General features: G+C 40.9%; 1 protein-coding gene across 1 annotated transcript in view; it reads right to left on the bottom strand.

Annotated features, from left to right (window-relative positions):
- LOC117797282 (X-linked retinitis pigmentosa GTPase regulator-interacting protein 1-like) overlaps positions 1–19,762 on the bottom strand; it is a 41,127-nt gene extending 21,365 nt beyond the window's left edge. Inside the window, exons 1-3 of the mRNA XM_034648668.1 lie at positions 19,710–19,762; positions 19,105–19,232; positions 100–219 (exon numbers count right to left, since the gene is read on the bottom strand). Of these exons, the coding sequence (XP_034504559.1) occupies positions 100–118 (19 nt within the window). The 5' untranslated portion in view covers positions 119–219; positions 19,105–19,232; positions 19,710–19,762. The remainder of the gene's footprint in view (positions 1–99; positions 220–19,104; positions 19,233–19,709) is intronic.
- Positions 19,763–20,675: the final 913 nt, after the last annotated feature.

The following is a 20,675-nucleotide window of genomic DNA, read 5'->3' as shown; positions in this document are numbered from 1 at the left end:
GAGCAAAGCAGTCACTCTGAAGGCTGGCAAGATGCCCCACAATGACAGACTGAACCTTGTTTTGATTTTAAAAGACTTCCATCTTCAGGTACAAGTTACCTTTTGACACTGGTACCATCAGAGGTAATTGTCTATCTCTCAAATAGGTCCTTTGATGTGCTGTCCACAGGAGATGTGATGTCCTATCAGTTCCCAAGCTATAGGAGATCCCAGAGGACACTGAAATAAAGGCAAGTCCAGTCAATCACATGCAACTTTAGGATATCTTCTGCAGGCTGTACTTAAGTTGTACATATGAATTTATCAACACTTTCTTGATTGTACATGACACACTAGCATTTTTTTGTGGTGGTGTTGACCACTCTTTACTAAAGAGTAAGACTAAGGAGCACCTGGCCTACTCAGTCAGTAGAGCATGTGGTCCTTGCTCTCGGGTTGTGAGTTCAAGCCCCACATTATGGGTAGAGATTACTTAAAATAAAATGAAAAAACAAATACTTTGGGGTACCTGGCTGGCTCAGTTCATAGAGCATGTGACTCTTGATCTCAGGGTTGTGAGGTCAAGCCCTACATTAAGTGTGGAGGGTACTTTAAAAAAGAGAGTAAGACAGGGGTGCCTGGATGGCTCATTCGTTAAGCATCTGCCTTCGGCTCAGGGCCTGATCCCAGTGTCCTGGGATCGAGGCCCGCATCGGGCTTCCTGCTCTGCTGGGAGCCTGCTTCTTCCTCTCCCACTCCCCCTGCTTGTGTTCCCTCTCTCGCTGGCTGTCTCTTTCTGTCAAATAAATAAATAAAATCTTTAAAAAAAGGAGGGGGGGGAAGACTAAGTATTCAGTAATGACCTTATTTATTTACTTATTTATTGACCCTACTTATTTAAAATGAAATCAGTTTTTCTGATCTTAGAATTGATGCATATCATTCTGGGTCATATTTAAGTGTCTGCTCATCCTGGAAGCCAGTGACCACCCGCTTTCTCTAAGAAAGAATCCTCTGATCCCCATCTCTCCACTCCATTTATAGGGACTGACCCTTCAGTAACAAGTTTATAGTCTGTGATCCAGGAGACCCACAGTCATTGTTCATTGGACCAGGGGTAGACAACTGACACCAGCTGGGCCAATCAGATTCTCTTCCTCAGATGGTTGGAAATGGGACTGAGAAAGTTCAATTAGCCTCTTTGGATGGGTAGAACTATCATGTATACTTGGAAGTTCTGGTATGGCCATGTTCTGCTCTATAGCCTGAATAACTGGGGAAATCCTATCTGTAGAACTGCCTCACACCTTGGTCAACACTCTTTTCCTGGAATATAGTATCCAGTCTTTTGGTTTTAAATACTGTTCCTTCATGGTGAACTACTCTTCAACAAAGCAGGAAAGAATATTCAATAGAAAAAAGACAGTCTCTTCAACAAATGGTGTTGGGAAAACTGGACAGCAACATGCAGAAGAATGAAATGACCACTTTCTTACACCATATACAAAAAATAAACTCAAAATGGATGAAAAACCTAAATGTGAGACAGGAAACCATCAAAATCCTAGAAGAGAACACAGGCAGCAACCTCTTTGACCTTGGTCATAGCAACTTATTAGACATGTTGCCGGGGATGAGGGAAACAAAAGCAAAAATGAACTATTGGGACTTCATCAAGATTAAAAGCTTCTGTGGAGCAAAGGAAACAATCAACAAACTAAAAGTCAGCCTACAGAATGGGAGAAGATATTTGTAAATGACCTATCTGATAAAGGGTTAGTATGCAAAATTTATAATGAACTTACCAAACTCAACACCCAAAAAACAAATAATTCAGTTAAGAAGTGGGCAGAAGACCTGAATAAGCATTTCTCCAAAGAAGACATCCAGATGGATAACAGCACATGAAAAGATTCTCAACATCACTCAGCATCAGGGAAATTCAAATCAAAACCATGATGATATACCACCTCACACCTGTCAGAATGGTTAAAATGAACAACACAAGAAACAACAGGTGTTGGCAAGGATGCCAAGAAAGGGGAACCCTCTTCTGTTGATGCAGGAATGCAAGCTGGTGCAGCCACTCTGGAAAACACTATGGAGGTGGTTCCTCAAAAAGTTAAAAATAGAACTACCCTACACTCCAGCAACTGAACTACCGAGTATTTACAAAGGATACAAAAATTTACAGGATTTACAAGGATTCACAAAGGATACAAAAATACAGATTCAAAGTGGTACATGCACCCCCATGTTTACAGCAGCATTATCAACAATAGCTAAATTGTGGAAGCAGCCCAAGTGTCCACCAACTGATAAATGGATAAAGAAGATGTGGCACATGTATATACAATGGAATATTAGCCATCAAAAAAATGAAATCTTGCCATTTGCAACAACATGGATGGAGCTAGAGTGTATTATGCTAAGTGAAATAAGTCAGAGAAAGGCTACAACCATATGATTTCACTCATGTGTGGAATTTAAGAAACAAAATAGATGAACACATGGGAGGGGGAAAAGAGAAAATGAAACAAACCATAAGAGACTCTTAATGATAGAGAACTGAGGGTTGATGGAAGGAGGTGGGTGGGGAATGGGCTAGATGGGTGATGGTATTAAGGAGGGCACTTGTTAGGATGAGCACTGGGTGTTGTATGTAAGCAATGAACCACTGAATTCTACTCCAGAAGCCAATACTGCAAGGTATGTTTACTAACTAGAACTTTAATAAAATTTTGAGAAAATAAATAAGCACTGTTTCTTCCAGAATTTTTGTCTCCAGCTTTGACTTTCAGATTTGTACATCTTCCTGTCTTTTAAACATTTCCACATCTCAAACTCACTTGTCTCACTCGGGAATTTTGATTTCTCTCTCAAACCTGATCTCCCAGTCTTCATCCCCATAAGTGGCATTACCATCCTACTAGTTCCTAAAGTCTTGATTCTTCCCTTTTTGTCATCCAGGTATTTCCCAAAAAAGTATATTACTCTGTCTCCACAGCTACCAGTACAATTCAAGCCACCTGTTCCTCTGACCTTGACTACCATGTTTTCCTAATGCTCGCCCCATTTTCCTCTCCCAATTCTCCCTGAAACATCCAGAGTGATCTTTGTGAGACAACCCAGGTCATGGCATTTCCTGCCTAAAATTCCCTAATGGCTTTACTTTATTTAAAATAAAAATCTGGGGTGCCTGGGTGGCCCAGTCAGTGAAGCATCTGACTCTTGATTTTGGCTCAGGTCATGATCTCAGTGTCGTGAGGTCAAGCCCCATGTCAGGCTCCATGCTGGGCATGAAGCCTGCTTAAGATTCTCTCCTCCTCTGCCCCTCCCCCCTGCTCATGTGCTCTCTCAATCAAATCAAATCAAATCAAATCTAAACTCCTTACCATGGCTGACAAAGCCTTCCATGATCAGACCTTTTTCCTGTTTCTCAGATCCACACCTTAAACATCTCCTCCTCTAGCAGACAACACTCCTGGACACCAGCCTCCTCTTTGCGCCCCCAACCATCAAGCTCCTTGCCCTAAAGCCTTCGTCCTGGGGCGCCTGGGTGGCTCAGTTGGTTAAGCGGCTGCGTTTGGTTTAGGTCATGATCCCAGGGTCCTGGAATGGAGCCGCATTGGGCTCCCTGCTCAGCGGGGAGCCTCCTCCTCCCTCTCCCTCTGCCTGCCACTCTCCCTGCCTGTGCTCTCTGTCAAATAAATAAATAAAATCTTTAAAAAAATAAAAAAAATAAAGCCTTCATCCTTTACAGGAATACTCTTTCTCTTGCTTCTTACATGGCTGTTTCCATCTTATCCTTCGTCTCTCAGCAACTTTTCATTTGCCAAGAGGACTTTCTTTGACCTTCATAACTGAAGTGAGCACTTCCTCAGTTACACTCTGTCATGTTGCCCTGTTTATCTCCCTTGTAACACTTACTATACTCAAAACTTCTTTTATTTATATTTATTTTCTGTCTTCTCTCACTAAAGTGAAGGACTCTGAAGGTAGAAAATTAGTTAATTTGTTTACCTCTATTTCCCAGTGCTCAAACAGCTCCTGGAACATAGAAGCCTTCTAATAAACATATGCTAAATAAACAGGTGAATGAATAAACAAATCAAGAGAGAGAATGACACTGAGTGGCTGAGATGAGTCAAAAAGTCCTGAAGCTTTCTGTTCTTGATTCTAGTCTTTTCCAAGGCCTGTCTCTGTTCCTGCTCTTAAGTGCTGTAGGAGAGTTCTATGTCCTGTATAACAAACACCCCTTTCTGTAGAAGCTAGCTTGACTTGTCAACTGAAGAGGCTTGTTTACAAGCTTACTTTAAACAAACAGAGAAATTCTATCACTGGAAGAGAATATTAACGCTTGTTGATCTACTTTCCAGACAATTTAACTTCAGCTGGATCATTCATATGCCATTCTGTAACGTTTCATTTTTTAAAACCATAATAAGTAGATCTTTCTAATGACATAATTTTATAGCATACCTATTTTAAAGAAACTAAACAATCACCCAAAAGTGGATGTCTTTTCACATGTTAGACAATAGTCCTAAGATTAGTCCAGAATGGAAGCAAACAAGGAAAGCATTCTGCTTTAAAGTAAATCTTGGGGCGCCTGGGTGGCACAGCAGTTAAGCGTCTGCCTTCGGCTCAGGGCGTGATCCCGGCGTTATGGGATCGAGCCCCACATCAGGCTCCTCCACTATGAGCCTGCTTCTTCCTCTCCCATTCCCCCTGCTTGTGTTCCCTCTCTCGCTGGCTGTCTCTATCTCTGTTAAATAAATAAATAAAATCTTTAAAAAAATAAATAAAGTAAACCTCACATTTCAGGTGGCTTTTTAAATTTATTTTTTTTTAATTTTTTAATTTTTAATTTTTAAAGATTTTATTTATTTATTTGACAGAGAGAGAGACAGACAGCGAGAGAGGGAACATAGGCGGGGGGGTGGGGTGGCGGAGAGGAAGAAGCAGGCTCCCAGTGGAGGAGCCTGATGTGGGGCTGGATCCCAGGACTCCAGGATCAGGCCCTGAGCTGAAGGCAGACGATTAATGACTGAGCCACCCAGGCGCCCCTTAAGGTGGCTTTTGCAAGTTTGCTAAATTATCCAGTCTTCCCAGCCTCCTATTGTAGAGAAGCAACGTGAAGGAAAAGGAGAGGTGACTGCATTACAGGCCTTGTCCTCAGGACCTGAAGCCATTTGTAAAAATAGAACTATAGCAGAAGAGATCCTGTGGTCCCTTACTATTTGAGCCCAGAGAGGACTGTCCTCATTTCCGACCATTCCAAAATACACCACCAAAGCTGTGTGGCACTGTGGAGCAACTGAAAAGTACTAAAACCAAAGTCAAAGAAGCTCAAATAAAGACATGTAGGCTCTCAAAATACCAGAAAAGAAAACCCAGGAGAGTCAGTGGAGGCATGATTAAAAGGAACAGCCACATCCAGCCAAGTAGCCAGATTTAATCTCTCAGGAAAAAAGGACTGGAGAGTAGATGTAAGTAAGGAGGGTTTATCAATTGTTTTGAACTCAATGGAATGAAAAACTAAAAGAATTCCCTTGAGGTGATATTTAGAATTGCAGTGGACTGGGGCAAAGGTCGGGTGAGGGAGAACAACGAACAACCCTTTAATAGTGATAGTGCACAAAGACAGCTTGAAGACACCAGCAATTAAAATTATACAGCCAGCTTCTCTATCTCTGATTTTATACTCACCTCTGATTAAATTTGGAGAGAATGAACTGTAAATCATGGCTATAATCAAGAGCCTAAGAATAAGAAAGACACGGATTCGTATCTTTCCATCAAGTGTGACCATGGACAGGTTACTTAACCACTTTCCTTAGCTTCTTGATCTATAAAACAGGGATGAAATACTAACCTCATATGGTTATGATGAGGATCAATTAGGATGATGCCTATAAAAAGCTAAGCATATTGGTTGGTATTTAGTACAGGCTTCAAATTAGGTAAATGCTAGTTGTTTTTGTTGTGTTCACTGAGCTAGTTTCTGGCCAATTGATATTTATTGTATTTATCTGTATAAGGTGCTGATTTGTATTATGCTATATATGATTTTCTTGTGTGTTGGTGAATATGGGTCAGTTCCCTATAGTGCTTACATATCATGTCTCCTCACTAGTCCATAAGCTCTTTTGAGGACATCTTTATATACAGACTGCTTAGCACAGTGCCTGGTACCGGCAGATGCATGATAATTTTTCAGCAGATGCATTATTATGACATTGGATCGTAGCAGAAGTTGTTTTCCTTTTTGGAATTGCCTTTAACGATTTTACAAAGTTTTGTATTAATTCCCCTCTATATCCAAGAGCACAGTGAAGTGAAAGCCATAGTGGTGTCACTGATTGGAGTAGGAGAGAGGAGGAATAAGAAAATTTCAAAAATCAAGTGGAAAATCTGCTCAAAGGAATGCCAGTAGCATTTCAGTAGTGCACAGGAAATGATACTGCAAAAATATTCCCCTTTTAAAAATTAATGGATTAAGTATGCCTGCGTGACAAAATATAGAATTAGGGTTTTAACTATCTCCAATTGAATATGGATTGGGAATTCAAGCCTTCCCACTATACTTTAGCAGGTCCCCAAAAGAGTGAAGTCCCTGAAACGGGGGCTGCAGTGGGGCTACTTTGAATTGCAGGTCTGGGGGCAGAAAGGGACAAATTATGAATAGACCTTTACAAAATATTTTTAGAGTGAGCAAGAGAACCCAGGAGGAGCTGATCTTATGGTTAAGAGGATAGAAGCAAATGAGCTGTAAGTACTGAGAAAGACACTTGGAGCAGAGGTAAAAACAGGCTGTGGAGAAAAGTGCAGGCTCTGTAATTGTATCAGCAGTTGTAGGAATGCTCAGAAAGAATGACAGGAATTCCTGGAATTTGGATTGAACTAAATTTGACAAGTATTTCTGTGTGCCCATTTTGTGCAGTTGCTTCAGGGAGAAGAAAAATAGAGCCCTTGCTCTTAGGAGGTGAATAATTAAGAGGGGAAATGAGAAAAACACATTCTTAACTGTCAGGTAAGATACAAAAAGTCAATCGGAGAAGGACAAAGCAAAATAAGAGTGTAAAGGAAGATTCACATTCATTTGAAGGACCAGGTAAAGCTTAATGGAGGGGGGATTGTTGGGGTCTGGCAGGGATTTTGGCAGGTGGAGATACAGAATATTCCACAGAGAGGGCCATCCGAATGGAGTCAGGGGTGTGCACAGAGCAGGGTGGTCTTGGATGGTAGCAGGAAGGCATGCTGAGTTTGAGAAAGAGAGCTGTGGGAATTTAAGTGAAAGGAGGCATATTTTGGAAGACCTTGTATATAAGTCAGAGGAGTTTTATTCATTCTGTAGATAATACGCAGCGATTACAAATTTTGAGAACAAGAGCAATAGAGTTAGAGCGGCAGAAGAGCTTTAGGGAAGATTGATCTGGCATTATTGAGTGAGAGAGACTGGCAGAAAGGAGGAATGTAAGGGTATTGCTGTGGTTCAGGCAATGGCCTCGAGCTAGGAAGGATGGTGGCAGGGGGATGGAAGAGTGGGATAGATCACAGAGACACTGAGGAAGGAGAATGAAAAGACTTGCCAACTAGGTAAATATAGAGTCAAGAGGGTGACAGGATTAAAGGTGACCTAGTGGTGTGGTGCCTGGATGCCAGGGAGACAGGCAATACAACACAAAATTAATACGCTTATTTCACTCCTCTCAAAAACACCCTAGGGAAGAAATGGGAGGACTATGTGTGTTACATATAAACTTACAGTTCTTGCTTCCTCCAGAGAGATCACTCTAATTCTTTTCTGACTGTTCTGGTGTCCTCTGGTCTTATAGAATCCTCTTGTCCTCCTGGGTCATTAAGAGAGGAATTAATACAGTTCTGTTTAGCTCTTAAGATATTAACTCTTTGTAGATCAGAGCTTGAAGGCTGTGCTTTTTCTCTACGCATGCTGTAGTTGAAGGAAGTGCAGCTACAAGACTCCTTAACATACCAGTTTCTCAACTAAAACCAAAGCTGAAAACGTATTTATTTGATTTGAGATTAATAACATTTGTTGGTATTGGAAGAATGATCTTTAAATCTCTTCCTGAAGGGCAACAACAGTGGGAGCCCGGAGATCTCTCTGAAGAAAACAAACCCTGCTCCAGGAATCAAAGTGCCTGCTCAATCCACATGTGACAGAAAGTAAAAGAATGTCTATCTCCCGATTCACTGTGACCATAGTTTCCAAACTGAACACTGGGCTGTAATTATGCAACAGAACTTGGTATTTGAAAATTAGATGTTCTTAAAAATTCTGCATGCGTGGTCACTCCATTCATACCATATATTAAGTGGCAGATGGTCTTGACTGTCATCTAAAATTCTCTCCTTTGTGCACACTCGGTGTGCGCATTGGGAAACTCCATTCTGGTTACTGCCATGAAGTGCAGAGGTTCCCAAGAGGGTGAAAACAGGTTTAATGGGCCTCAGGTGACTTCCCCTATAGCCTATGAAATAAACTTAACTAAAATAAAGTAAAATAAAATAAAATTGAGGGAGACAAGTAGGAAGTATAGAAATGACCTAGAACATATAAATTTCCCAGTGAAAATAAGATAATCAACACAATGTTTTCCCAGGTTTAAGTGACAGAGGCCTTTCCTGCACCTGAAATTGCTTCTTGCTCAAGCTATTTCAGAAGAAATTTTAGGTCTTCTCTCCTTTTTTGGATGACCTAACCAGAGATAGTGCCGGGCAAAATTTTGAAGTAGGCCAAGTTTGTGTTTGGTGATCTTGCTCTCTCTTTTCTGTATCTCTGATTTTTGTTAATTTTTTTTTAAACATTTATTCCTGCCCCTTTCAGGCAATCAGGTACCTCCTGCTTTTCTCTTTGCTATCCACGTTACATCTTAGAGTGAATTTAGACCATTTGATATTTTTTTTCACTAGGCTTAATGTACTTTATTTTTTTTTTAAGATTTCATTTATTTAAAAAAGGGAGAAGGAGGGGCAGAGGGACAAGCAGACTCCCTGCTAAGCAGCAAGCCTGACACAGGGCTCCATCCCAGGACCCTGAGGTCATGACCTGAGCAGAAGGCAGCTGCTTAACCAACTAAGCCCCCAGGCACCCCAGCTTAATCTACTTTTAAAATGTGGAATGTAAGGCCTTGTTCCATGTTAAAGGAACCTCAGTCATACAAAGGAGTTGGGAGATATAACATTTTTCTAATTACAAAAGTAATACATGTTGATGGTAGACCTGAACAGAAAAATAAAAAGAAGAAAATGAGATGTACTAATCGTATCACACAGAGAAAGCTAATGCTATTATTTTGATTTGTGTATGCATAAAAGTATATATAATATTTAAAATAAAAACAAGATCATTTATCTTTTTGATATTAAAAAAATTCTAATTGTAGTAAAATACACATAACAAAATTTACTATCTTGACCGTTTTTAAGGATACAGTTCAGTAGTGTTAAGTATTATTAAAAAACAAAACTCAACTGAGTAAATTTTAAAGATCTTACTGGCTTTTTTCAACAAGTCACGAATCAGGCCATGTCCAGTCTTTTTGCTTTTTTTTTTTTTTTTTTTTTTGGTAGCTTCCGCGCCTAGCATGGAACCCAAGCTGGAGCTTGAACTCATGACCCTGAGATCAAGACCTGAGCTGAGATCAAGAATCAGACACTAGGGGTGCCTGGGTGGCACAGCGGTTAAGCGTCTGCCTTCGGCTCAGGGCGTGACCCCGGCGTTATGGGATTGAGCCCCACATCAGGCTCTTCTGCTGGGAGCTTGCTTCTTCCTCTCCCACTCCCCCTGCTTGTGTTCCCTCTCTTGCTGGCTGTCTCTATCTCTGTTGAATAAATAAATAAAATCTTTAAAAAAAAAAAAAAAGAATCAGACACTAAACTGACTGAGCCACCCAGGCATCCCAGGCTGCATCCAATCTAAAAGACAGAAGGGAGCTCCAAGAAGCTGTGCAAAATGAAAGACTTTTACAGGCAGAAGAAAGCAGGAACAAGGAAGTTATACTAGATAAAAAAAGCTGGTTGGTTATTGTAAGGTCACTTTCCTACTGGGGACAGTAGGGGTCTACCAGGCAGATTAACAAGCTAGTGCTAATTAGGGAATTCCTGATTGGTTTAAGATTGCATTTCTGAGAAAGCCAAAACTGTAATTAAGTCAAGTCTCAAGCTTGGTGACATGGGGCTTAGCCTAAATGGCTCCATTTGGGGCCTGTTTTGTTTTTAACAGTATATTCACAGTGTTGTACAACCAATCTCCAGAACTTTTCCATCTGGCAAAACTGAAACTCATTACCCATTAAACAACTCCCCATTTCCCTCTCTCCCTAGCCCTTGGCAACCAGGCTTCTACTTTCTGTTTCTATAGGTTTGATTACTCTATATAATTGCTCATCTTTTATTTTTAAAAAGTCATTATTTTTCTTTTCTTTTTTTTTTTTTGTTTGTCCTTTATTTAGCTGTGGTCATGGAGACCATCCCAATTTTCCATAAAATCTTCTTGATACTGCTGCAATATCATGGCATAAAAGATTCAAAGTACCACTAGACAGAAGGACCAGTTTCTGATCATAAACCATGAGGCCAGGTAATGTTTAAATGGGAATATTTGATATGGATGGTCGGATGAAAGATACCAAAATGTCAAAAAAGTCATTATTTTTCAATACCAATATGTAATGAACAAGAGACATTTATATGTGGTCTACTATGATTTTAAAAGCCTGCTTATTATTTTTATAAATACATACCTTATTTAATCATTTTGACTTTTTTGTCATTATATAACCATATCACATTAAAAACTCTCATAGATAAAACCTTGCTTACAACCATAATTATTTTTCTAAGATGAACTACTAAAATTAGAATCGCTAAGTTAAAGAGAATGCCTATTTTTAAGGTCTTTGGTACTTATTGCCAAATTGTCCAACCAACTTTCAGAAAGGTCATACCCTTTTACATGCCTATCAGCAGCATTTGTTTCTTCTCTTAATATTAGAAACATCTTTTATTTTTTTATTTTTATTTTTTTAAAGATTTTATTTATTTATTCAACAGAGATAGAGACAGCCAGCGAGAGAGGGAACACAAGCAGGGGGAGTGGGAGAGGAAGAAGCAGGCTCATAGTGGAGGAGCCTGATGTGGGGCCTGATCCCATAACGCCGGGACTACGCCCTGAGCCGAAGGCAGACACTCAACCGCTGTGCCACCCAGGCGCCCCTAGAAACATCTTTTAAAAAAAATATCTATAAATGAAAATATGAATTCACTGTTTTAATTTGCATTTCTTTGCTATTTGACTTGAACTTTAAAAATATTATCACTGTATATTTCATTTTTTTTTAAAGATTTTATTTATTTATTTGACAGAGATAGAGACAGCCAGTGAGAGAGGGAACACAAGCAGGGGGAGTGGGAGAGGAAGAAGCAGGCTCATAGCAGAGGAGCCTGATGTGGGGCTCGATCCCATAACGCCGGGAACACCCTGAGCCGAAGGCAGACGCTTAACCGCTGTGCCACCCAGGCGCCCCTGTATATTTCATTTTTTAAACATTTTTTGATATAGTGACACACAATGTTACCTTAGTTTCAAGTGTACAACATGGTGATTCAACACCTCTATACCTTATGCTAGGGTCACAAGTCTAGCTACCATCTGTCATCATGCAAGGTTATTACAATTCCATTGACTACTTTCCCTATGCTGTACCTTCTATTCCTGTGACTTATTCATTCCATAGCTGGAAGCCTGTTTCTCCCATCCCCCCCATTATATATTTCTTTAAAGAGTCCCTGATAGGTTAGGGATACTAAATTTTTGCATGTTTTCTACTTTGGCTATTACATATATCTGTTGTCAGTATTTTGAAACAGATTTAAGAAAGTATTTCTTGACAGCATGGAAAAGTTTCATGTAGTAGACCTATACTGTTCAGAATGGTACTGACTAGCCACATGAGGTTATCAGGTACCTGAAATGTAGCTAATGTGACTAAGGGACTAAATTTTTAAATGTAACTTCCTTTTTTCCTTCCAGTTCCTTTTTCTTTTTTTTTTAAAGACTTCATTTATTTATTTGACAGAGCGGCAGGGGGAGTGGCGGAAGGAAAAGAGGCTACCCTCCCCTGAACAGAGACCCTGCCGCTGGGCTCAGTCCTGGACCCCGGGATCATGATCTGAGCCAAAGGCAAAGGCTTAACCAATCGAGCCACCCCAGCGCCCCTTTCCTTCCAGTTTCAAAAAACACCTTTATTGAGGTGTATTTTACACATGGTCATTTCAGGTGTAAAATACAATGTTTTTTAGTAACTTCACTGACTAATGCAGCCATCACCATAGATCAGTTTTAGGTTTATTTACTTTAAATTTAAATGTAAATTGGTGGCTCTGTAGGTTAAGCTTTAAGCATCTGCCTTCCACTCAGGTCACGATCCCAGGGTCCTGGGATCGAGCCCCACACTGGGCTCCTTGCTCAGCGGGGAGAATGTTTCTCCCTCTGCCTCTGCTTTTCACTCCCCTTGCTTGTGCTCTGTCAAATAAATATACACAATCTTTAAAAAAAAAAAAAAATTTAAATGTGAGGGGTGCCCAGCTGGCTCAGTCAGAATAGTATGGGACTCTTGATCTTGGGATGGGGATCATGAGTTCAAGCCCCACATTAGGTGTAGAGATTAAACAAAGATTAAGTTTAAATTTGAAAACTGATACTTGATTCAGTTATTGGGAACCTTCTCAGACAAGCTTAACTAGGCTTTCTTTTGCTTTTGAGGACTCAAATAAAAGGAAAGGGACTTTCCCCAATTTTAAATTGGATTATTTGGTTTTTTTTTTTCCTTCTGGTGTTGAATTGTATAAGTTGTTTATATATTTTGGATACTAACACTGTACTGGATATGTCATTTGCAAATATCTTCTCCCATTCTGTCAGTTGGCTTTTAGTTTTTTTGCTTGTTTTCTTTGCTGTGCAGAAGCTTTTTGTTTTGATGTAGTCCCAATAGTTTATTTTGCTTTTGTTTCCCTTGTCCCAGCAGACATATCTAGAAAGAAAGTGCTAGGGCCAATGTCAAAGAAGTTACTGCCTGTGTTCTCCTCTAGCATTTTTACGATTTCAGGTATCACATGTAGGTCTTTCACCCATTCTATGTTTATTTTTGTGTATGGTGTAAGAAAGTGGTCCCATTTCATTCTTTTGCATGCTGCTGTCCAGTTTTCCTAACACCATTTGTTGAAGAGAGTGTCTTTTTCTCATTGCATATTCTTGCCTCCTTTCTCAAAGATAGACCATATAATTATGGGTCTATTTCTGGGCTATTCTGTTCCATTGATCTCTGTGTCTAATTTTGTGGCATACTGTTTTGATTACTACAGCTTTGATTACTTTTTAATACAATTTGAAGTCAAAATTGTGATACTGCCAGCTTTGTTTTCCTTTTTCAAGATTGCTTTGGCTATCTGGGGTCTTTTGTGGGTCCATACAGATTTTAGGATTGTTTGTTCTAGTTCTGTGAATAATGCTGGTGGTATTTTGATAGGGATTGCATTAAATCTGTAGATTGCTTTGAGTAGTATACATTTTGATAATATTTGTTCTTCTAAACCATGAGCATGGACTGTCTTTCCATTTCTTTGTGTTGTCTTCAATTTCTTTCATCAGTGTTTTATAGCTATCAGAGTACAGGTCTTTCACCTCTTTGGTTAAGTTTATTCCTAGGTATTTTAGAATACCAAATGATTACAAATTTCATATGATACCATATGATTTCATGCGTATGTGGGATTTAAGAAAGAAAACAGCAGGGGCGCCTGGGTGGCACAGCGGTTAAGCGCCTGCCTTCGGCTCAGGGCGTGATCCCGGTGTTATGGGATCTAGCCCCACATCAGGCTCCTCCACTATGAGCCTGCTTCTTCCTCTCCTACTCCCCCTGCTTGTGTTCCCTCTCTCCGCTGGCTGTGTCTATCTCTGTCAAATAAATAAATAAAATCTTTAAAAAAAAAAAAAGAAGAAAGAAAACAGCAAACAAATGGGGGAAAAAAAGACAACCCAAAAACAGATTAACTGTAGAGAACAAAAGGGATGGTTACCAGAGGGGAGGTGGGTGGGGAGGATGAGTGAAATAGGTGATGGGGATTAAGTGTACACTTATCTTGATGAGCACTAATATATGGAACTGTTGACTCACTATTTGCACATCTGAAGCTAATATAACACTGTATGTTAACTACACTGGAATTAAAATAAATTTTTAAAAACAGGGAAGGGATTTTAAGGATCTGTCCTTCATTGCTCAAATCTGCCAATTCAAATGCATGCTACCTTTCTTTGTAATATTGTTATCCCCAATTCAGCATTTCTTTTCATTCCCAAAATTTACTCTTTTTAAACTCCTACTATTCTATTTTCACCACTCTTTAGAAGCGAACAGTACCCAGGATTCTTTGGACAATAAAGTGAGCAGGGGAGTATGTTCTGAATTTTAGGTATCTGAATATAAATTGAAATGACAAAAAGGCAGGATCCTGGGGGTGGAGTTGTGGACGAGGATAAGAATAGGATAAGACTCATTCTATTGGGGGCGCCTGGGTGGCTCAGTCATTAAGTGTCTGCCTTGGCTCAGGGCGTGATCCCGTGATCCCGTGATCCCGACATTCTGGATTGAGCCCGGCATCAGGCTCCTCTGCTAGGAGCCTGCTTCTTCCTCTCCCACTCCCCCTGCTTGTGTTCCCTCTCACTGGCTGTCTCTCTCTCTGTCAAATGAATAAATAAAATCTTTAAAAAAAAAAATCATTCTATTGGAAATCTTCCTGAGACATTAAGATAGGTCTCTAAAATTGTGTTTCAAAAATACTTGGGTAGGGATGCCTGGGTGACTCAGTCAGTTAAGCATCTCTTGGCTTTCAGCTCAGGTCATGACCCCAAGGTCCTGGGATTGAGCGGCATCAGGCTCCTTGGTCAGCAGGGAGCCTGCTCCTCCCTCTGCCTGCTGCTCCCTTTGCTTGTGCTCCCGCTCTGACTAATAAATAAATAGAATCTTAAAAAAACAAAAACAAAAAACAAACCTGGGTAAACTTTATCACGGGTCAGTCATGTGAAAGATAATTACTACATAAAATATAATTTCATATTTGAAAGGATCTGAACCAGTTCACATAGCATTTTTATAACATTTAGATGTGTGCTCAAAAGGTCAATTTCTACCATAGCAGTAACGTAAGTTCTAATGGTGAAATGTAAGGCTTGTCAACTGAAAAGCACTCTGTAAACTGTATAAAGATTAGCCTAGTGAAAAATTACCAGAGGATAAAATCTTGTGCTTCAGAGCCAGAAGGAGAACAGATGGCAAGTGTGTTAAGAAGGCTTAACCTACAAGAAACCAGATTTGGGTCATTGATGGGATGAGAATTAGAAGAGGAGCAGGGGCGCCTGGGTGGCACAGCGGTTGAGCGTCTGCCTTCGGCTCAGGGCGTGATCCCGGCGTTATGGGATCGAGCCCCACATCAGGCTCTTCAGCTGTGAGCCTGCTTCTTCCTCTCCCACTCCCCCTGCTTGTGTTCCCTCTCTCTCTGGGGCTGTCTCTATCNTCTGTCGAATAAAAAAAAAAAAACTTTAAAAAAAAAAAAAAAAAAAGAAGAGGAGCAAAGAAGACAAAGGAAAAGATGGAGAAACATTTAGTAGGAAGGGGGGAAAAGAAATTAAGGAAATAAGAAAGAAAATTTTAAAAACCTTCAGGAAAAAAAAAACAAAACCCTAAGTCATAAATTTTCACAGTATCTCCCTGAAGGGGCTAAGGGCCTATACCACAGGTTCCACAGCACCCCATACTTACATTTAGTAGCACTAAATACAGTTTACTATGAGCAATTAATTAATTATTCATTTAATACTTGACTGTTCTGAAGGTCAGGGACCACAACTATTTGGTTACTTCTATGTCCTTATGACCTGCATAGTACTTGGCACGGTACTTTTTTTTTTTTTTTTTTTTTTTAAGATTTTTTATTTATTCAACAGAGATAGAGACAGCCAGCGAGAGAGGGAACACAAACAGGGGGAGTGGGAGAGAAAGAAGCAGGCTCACAGCAGAGGAGCCTGATGTGGGGCTCGATCCCATAACGCCGGGATCACGCCCTGAGCCGAAGGCAGACGCTTTAACCGCTGAGCCACCCAGGCGCCCCTGGCACGGTACTTTTTACATAGCTTGTACTTCATAAACATTTGTTGAATAAATAGATAGGATTTTCCACCTTGGCAAACTATTAATAGCTGTACAATGGTTATATGCACACAACTCTAGAATCATACTTCCTAGCATCAGAATCTTAGCTCCATCAAAAACTGTGCCACCTTAGGCAAATTACCTAACCTCCCTGTGGTTTAGGTTCCTCATCTTTAAAATGGGGATAATAGAATCACCAGATAAACTAATTTGTGTAAAACACTTAGAAAAGTACCTGACACATAGTAACTTCAAATAAAAGTTATCTATTACTGTTATTATTTTATTTTTATTTTTTGGTGGGCAGCAAAGCAAGCTTTATTGAGCAAGAGTAAAGTTTATTGAGTGATACAGTACAAAACTCCTGAGGAGGGAGGTGACCTGAGAGGGCTGCCACCGGGAGTTTCTAAATCTAGGGGCTTGTTAGCAGGCTGTTTCAATCTGATTTACCCTCCCTGGGCTGTTATCCAATCATGTTTTTTGTCACCCATCTATCACATGGGAAAGGGTGGAGGGTTCCTTCAGGGTGATGTAAAATCCTTTTAAGGGTGGTTTCCTCCTAGGGCAGATGTCCCTCATGCCTGGCTGCCTGGCTTCCAACTATCCTTCATCAATATTTGAATGCTCCTATTTTTTTGAATGGTTACCCATTCTATACTTTCCTCAAGTGATTAGAATCCTCTTTTGATCCCTGGGGTTTTAAACCTTCCCACTGAAAAGTCTTGGACTGAATGTGTTAGGGAGGGTGGATTTCAGTCCTGAGACTTACAGTGCCGAGAATGGCCAGCAACCCCCGTACTGAGGGATGAAAGATTACTCCAAACTTCGCTGTGAAAGAGAGGAGGCAATGGGGGGGTCAATGCTCAGGGACATGTCTATTTTAATTAAACTGACAAACTTAACTTAGTTTAGATACTGATTTATGTTCCACCTGGATCCTTCCCATTGCCAATTTTTACCTGAGACACTGTTGGGGAGATCTCGAGTGGGGGATATTAGGTCCAGAGGGTGCTCCTCTTTGCTCCTTGACAGTGAAGGAACAAGGAGCCATGGTGCCTGAGGCACCAAGGATGGTCTAGAAGCCAATTATAAAGGCCACACCCAAGGTGGTGCAGAAACAGGAGAAGGGGGAGGGAGAGAGAAGGCAGAAGAGGTGAAGTGCTTCCAGAAGGCAGAGAAAGGGTTCCTGGTTCTAGAGCTCATCAGCTCCAACAAAGGTATCATGTTTTCCCGCCAACAAGGGGGAACAGGTAGTCCGTGTTGGGCCAGAGAAGACAGGGAGTTTCCCTGAAACAAAGGGAATTTTGGCAGCTGCTTGGGAATATTCCTTAAAGTCCCCGCCCTGAGGTGGACGTAACCATGGTTGCCTCTAATTATAGCCATTAACTGGGGAAAAGAGTGAGGGAGAAGCCCCCACATCTATTAAGAACAGTGAGAGGAAGGGAGGGAGGGAGAGAGAGAGAGTCGAGGGTCCCCCTCCTCTGGCAATCTAGGTTTCCTCCAGCAACCTAGGTTTACTCTGAGGAGGCCTATTTGGATAATTATCATCCAATATGTCAGGAGGGAGTTTACTAGCCAAACACGTTTGGGCAAACACATTCTGCAAGGCCCTTAGGTTGGGGTCCTGGTGTAGAGCAATGAAGGCCTATGTACGAGCAATGGGTACCGTAGACACATTTAGCTTTTCCTACTGAAGAGATCTGACAGATCCCACTGAGGCCATGCAGTGTTACAGGAGATCAATCCTTTCCTAAATTTTGCAATCCAAATTGTTTCCAATGCGTTAAAAGGCACCCCAAGGGTGAGTCCTTGGAAACTGAAGAAAAGAGAAGGTCCATTACCTCCTGGGTGGCATTCCACACAGGATATGTCAGAGGTTCCTGGTGTCAAATGACCCGAGGCATCCCCTGAACAAAATCGCTATGACCACCTCCACTGATATAGGTCCCTGTAGGACGGAGGCCTGCCCTCCACCCCCACCTTCCCCATCACATTCTAGACTAAGATGGGTGCCGGTGTATGGACTGAAATACTGTGCCTTGAAGGTCACGCTGTGAAGGTCATGCCTTATTTTACCTTGCTTTGAAGAACCCACCATTTTTAACCCATGGAAAACACCAGAAGTTTTACAAGGGTAAATTATCCAATTTTGTAGCTTAAGTAGTTAGTAAAGGGCTTGATGGAGAACAGTAGAGATAGAAATCCATCATGGTCTAAGCAACATTCCAACACATGTATTCTTTATAGCCAGCTTCCCTAGGAAATGGTCCTCTGTAAGTATCGGTTCCCAGATGTAGCCCCCAGTAAGGATTGACTAAGTGGGTATGAAGGGGGGAAGGTGGTGGAATTTCCTAGTGGGGGAGGGAGGGAGGGAGCTCTTCCTCTTTGTTGGGTCTAACTTGAGAACTTAAAGGGCTAATTTGGGGAGCCGAAGGAGTCATAGGTTCCCCTTCTTTTTCTTTAAAGATGTTTGAGGTGTCCTCAGTATGTAAAAGGGCCAGGGTGGACCTGACTAGACCCCACATAGTAAGGGAAGCAAGAGACACCTTTTTACCTTGTTTATGGTAACATTTCAAGCTCTTTCCAATTCTCTCCCATTCTTCTGAAGTTCCCCAGTCAAGGAACCATGGGTCCTGTTCAATAACAACCTCTAACAAACCCTGAAGTTGGTCCTCCATTACAGAGTCCCCACTCACCTTAAGGAGCGGTTTTTCATTTATAGTAGCCCCATTAACCTTCAAAAGTTGCTTTAAAACCTTAATATACTGCCTCTGTTCAAGAGAGAGGTTTTTCCCCATATCTGGAGTTCTCAGAGACCTTTTAATTCCATAAAAACACCCAAGCCTGAAACCTCCCCGAACTCGGCTGTGAGCCAATGCCAACTTACCGCGTGCAGACTTTTTCTTTTTGGGCGATCCATACAGTGTCCGTTGCAAGATGGTCACGTTGGGGTCACCACTTGCTGGGAATGGCCAGCAATCCCTATGTGACAGATGACAGATTACTCCAACTTTGCTGTGAAAGAGAGGAGAAGGCAAGGGGGTCAACGCTCAGAGACAAAGACCTATTATTGTTAGTATTTTAATCTGAAGGTGGCCAGTAATACTCAAAATCAAATACTACTCCACTTCAAAAGTGGATGTCAGGATTCAAAATTTCTTTAATCTCTAAGTTTTTCAAGCTTTGTGGGTAAACATTTTTTTTATTATTTAAAAAATTTTTAAGCTCAGGGTTTTGTTTATTAAGAAAAATAGTGAGGGGTGTCTGGGTGGCTCAGTCAATTAGGTGCCTGCCTTTGACTCGGGTCATGATCCTGGGGTCCTGAGATCGAGCCCCTTGAGCCCAGTGGCGGGTTCTCTGCTCAGGGGGGAGTCTGCTTCTCCCTCTGCCCCTATCCGCTGCTTGTATATGTGCACGCACTCTCTAATAAAATCTTTTTTTAAAAAAAAGAGATTAAGGGGTGCCTGGGTGGCTCAGTCGTTAAGCGTCTACCTTCAGCACAGGGCGTGATCCTGGGCGTTATGGGATAGAGCCCCACATCGGGCTCCTCCACTGGGAGCCTGCTTCTTCCTCTCTCACTCCCCATGCTTGTGATCCTCTCTCTCTGGCCGTCTCTCTGTCAAACAAATAAATAAAATCTTTAAAAAAAATTAGGAAAAAGCCCCTGATTACAGATTATGATAATATTTAGGTAAAAATAAATCCATACGTATATTTTTTTAAAGATCTGTACGGATGTACACCAAGTAGTTAAGAATGAATGCTTTTGGAGGATGGGTCAAATAGAAACTTTCACTTTATCTGTATTTCAAATTTTTACAAAAATCACATATTATTAGAAAAAAGAAAACAGTTTATTTTCATATGGAAAGCTTTAAAATAATGGGGGGGAGAGACCACTGGAAGCCTTAAGAAGGTATATATCCAACCAAAGTGACCAATGATTTTATTAGCAGTGTATAAGGTCTTTTTTGTAGAATCTGTACTCTAGAAGCCGGATCATCAATGATCTATTCACTGGAGTCTATATTCTAAATCCCCCTAGTAGGATTTTACCCACTGCCAAAGGCATTTAGAATGAAAACAGAAATAGGTATAACGAAATGCCATGTCAGATATTGAGTCAAATCATCAATCTATTACATTTTATGATTCACACACATACACCAAGCACAGAATGGGGTCCATAAATAAAAGGATTACAGAAAAAAACAGTACTATCTTGTTATAGGGTAAATAATAATTATGAAATGAGTCTGAGAAGGGGTACAAGGCTTAAGGACTGGAACTACTTTATTTTTTTTTTTAAAGATTTTTATTTATTTGACAGAGAGAGAGACAGCCAGGGAGAGAGGGAACACAAGCAGGGGGAGTGGGAGAGGAAAAAGCAGGCTCCCAGCAGAAGAGCCTGACGTAGGGCTCGATCCCAGAACTCCAGGATCACGCCCTGAGCCGAAG

This window comes from Ailuropoda melanoleuca, chromosome 20, assembly GCF_002007445.2.
Source record: "Ailuropoda melanoleuca isolate Jingjing chromosome 20, ASM200744v2, whole genome shotgun sequence".
Classification (NCBI taxonomy): domain Eukaryota; kingdom Metazoa; phylum Chordata; class Mammalia; order Carnivora; family Ursidae; genus Ailuropoda; species Ailuropoda melanoleuca.
This window is presented reverse-complemented; position numbering and strand designations above follow the sequence as displayed.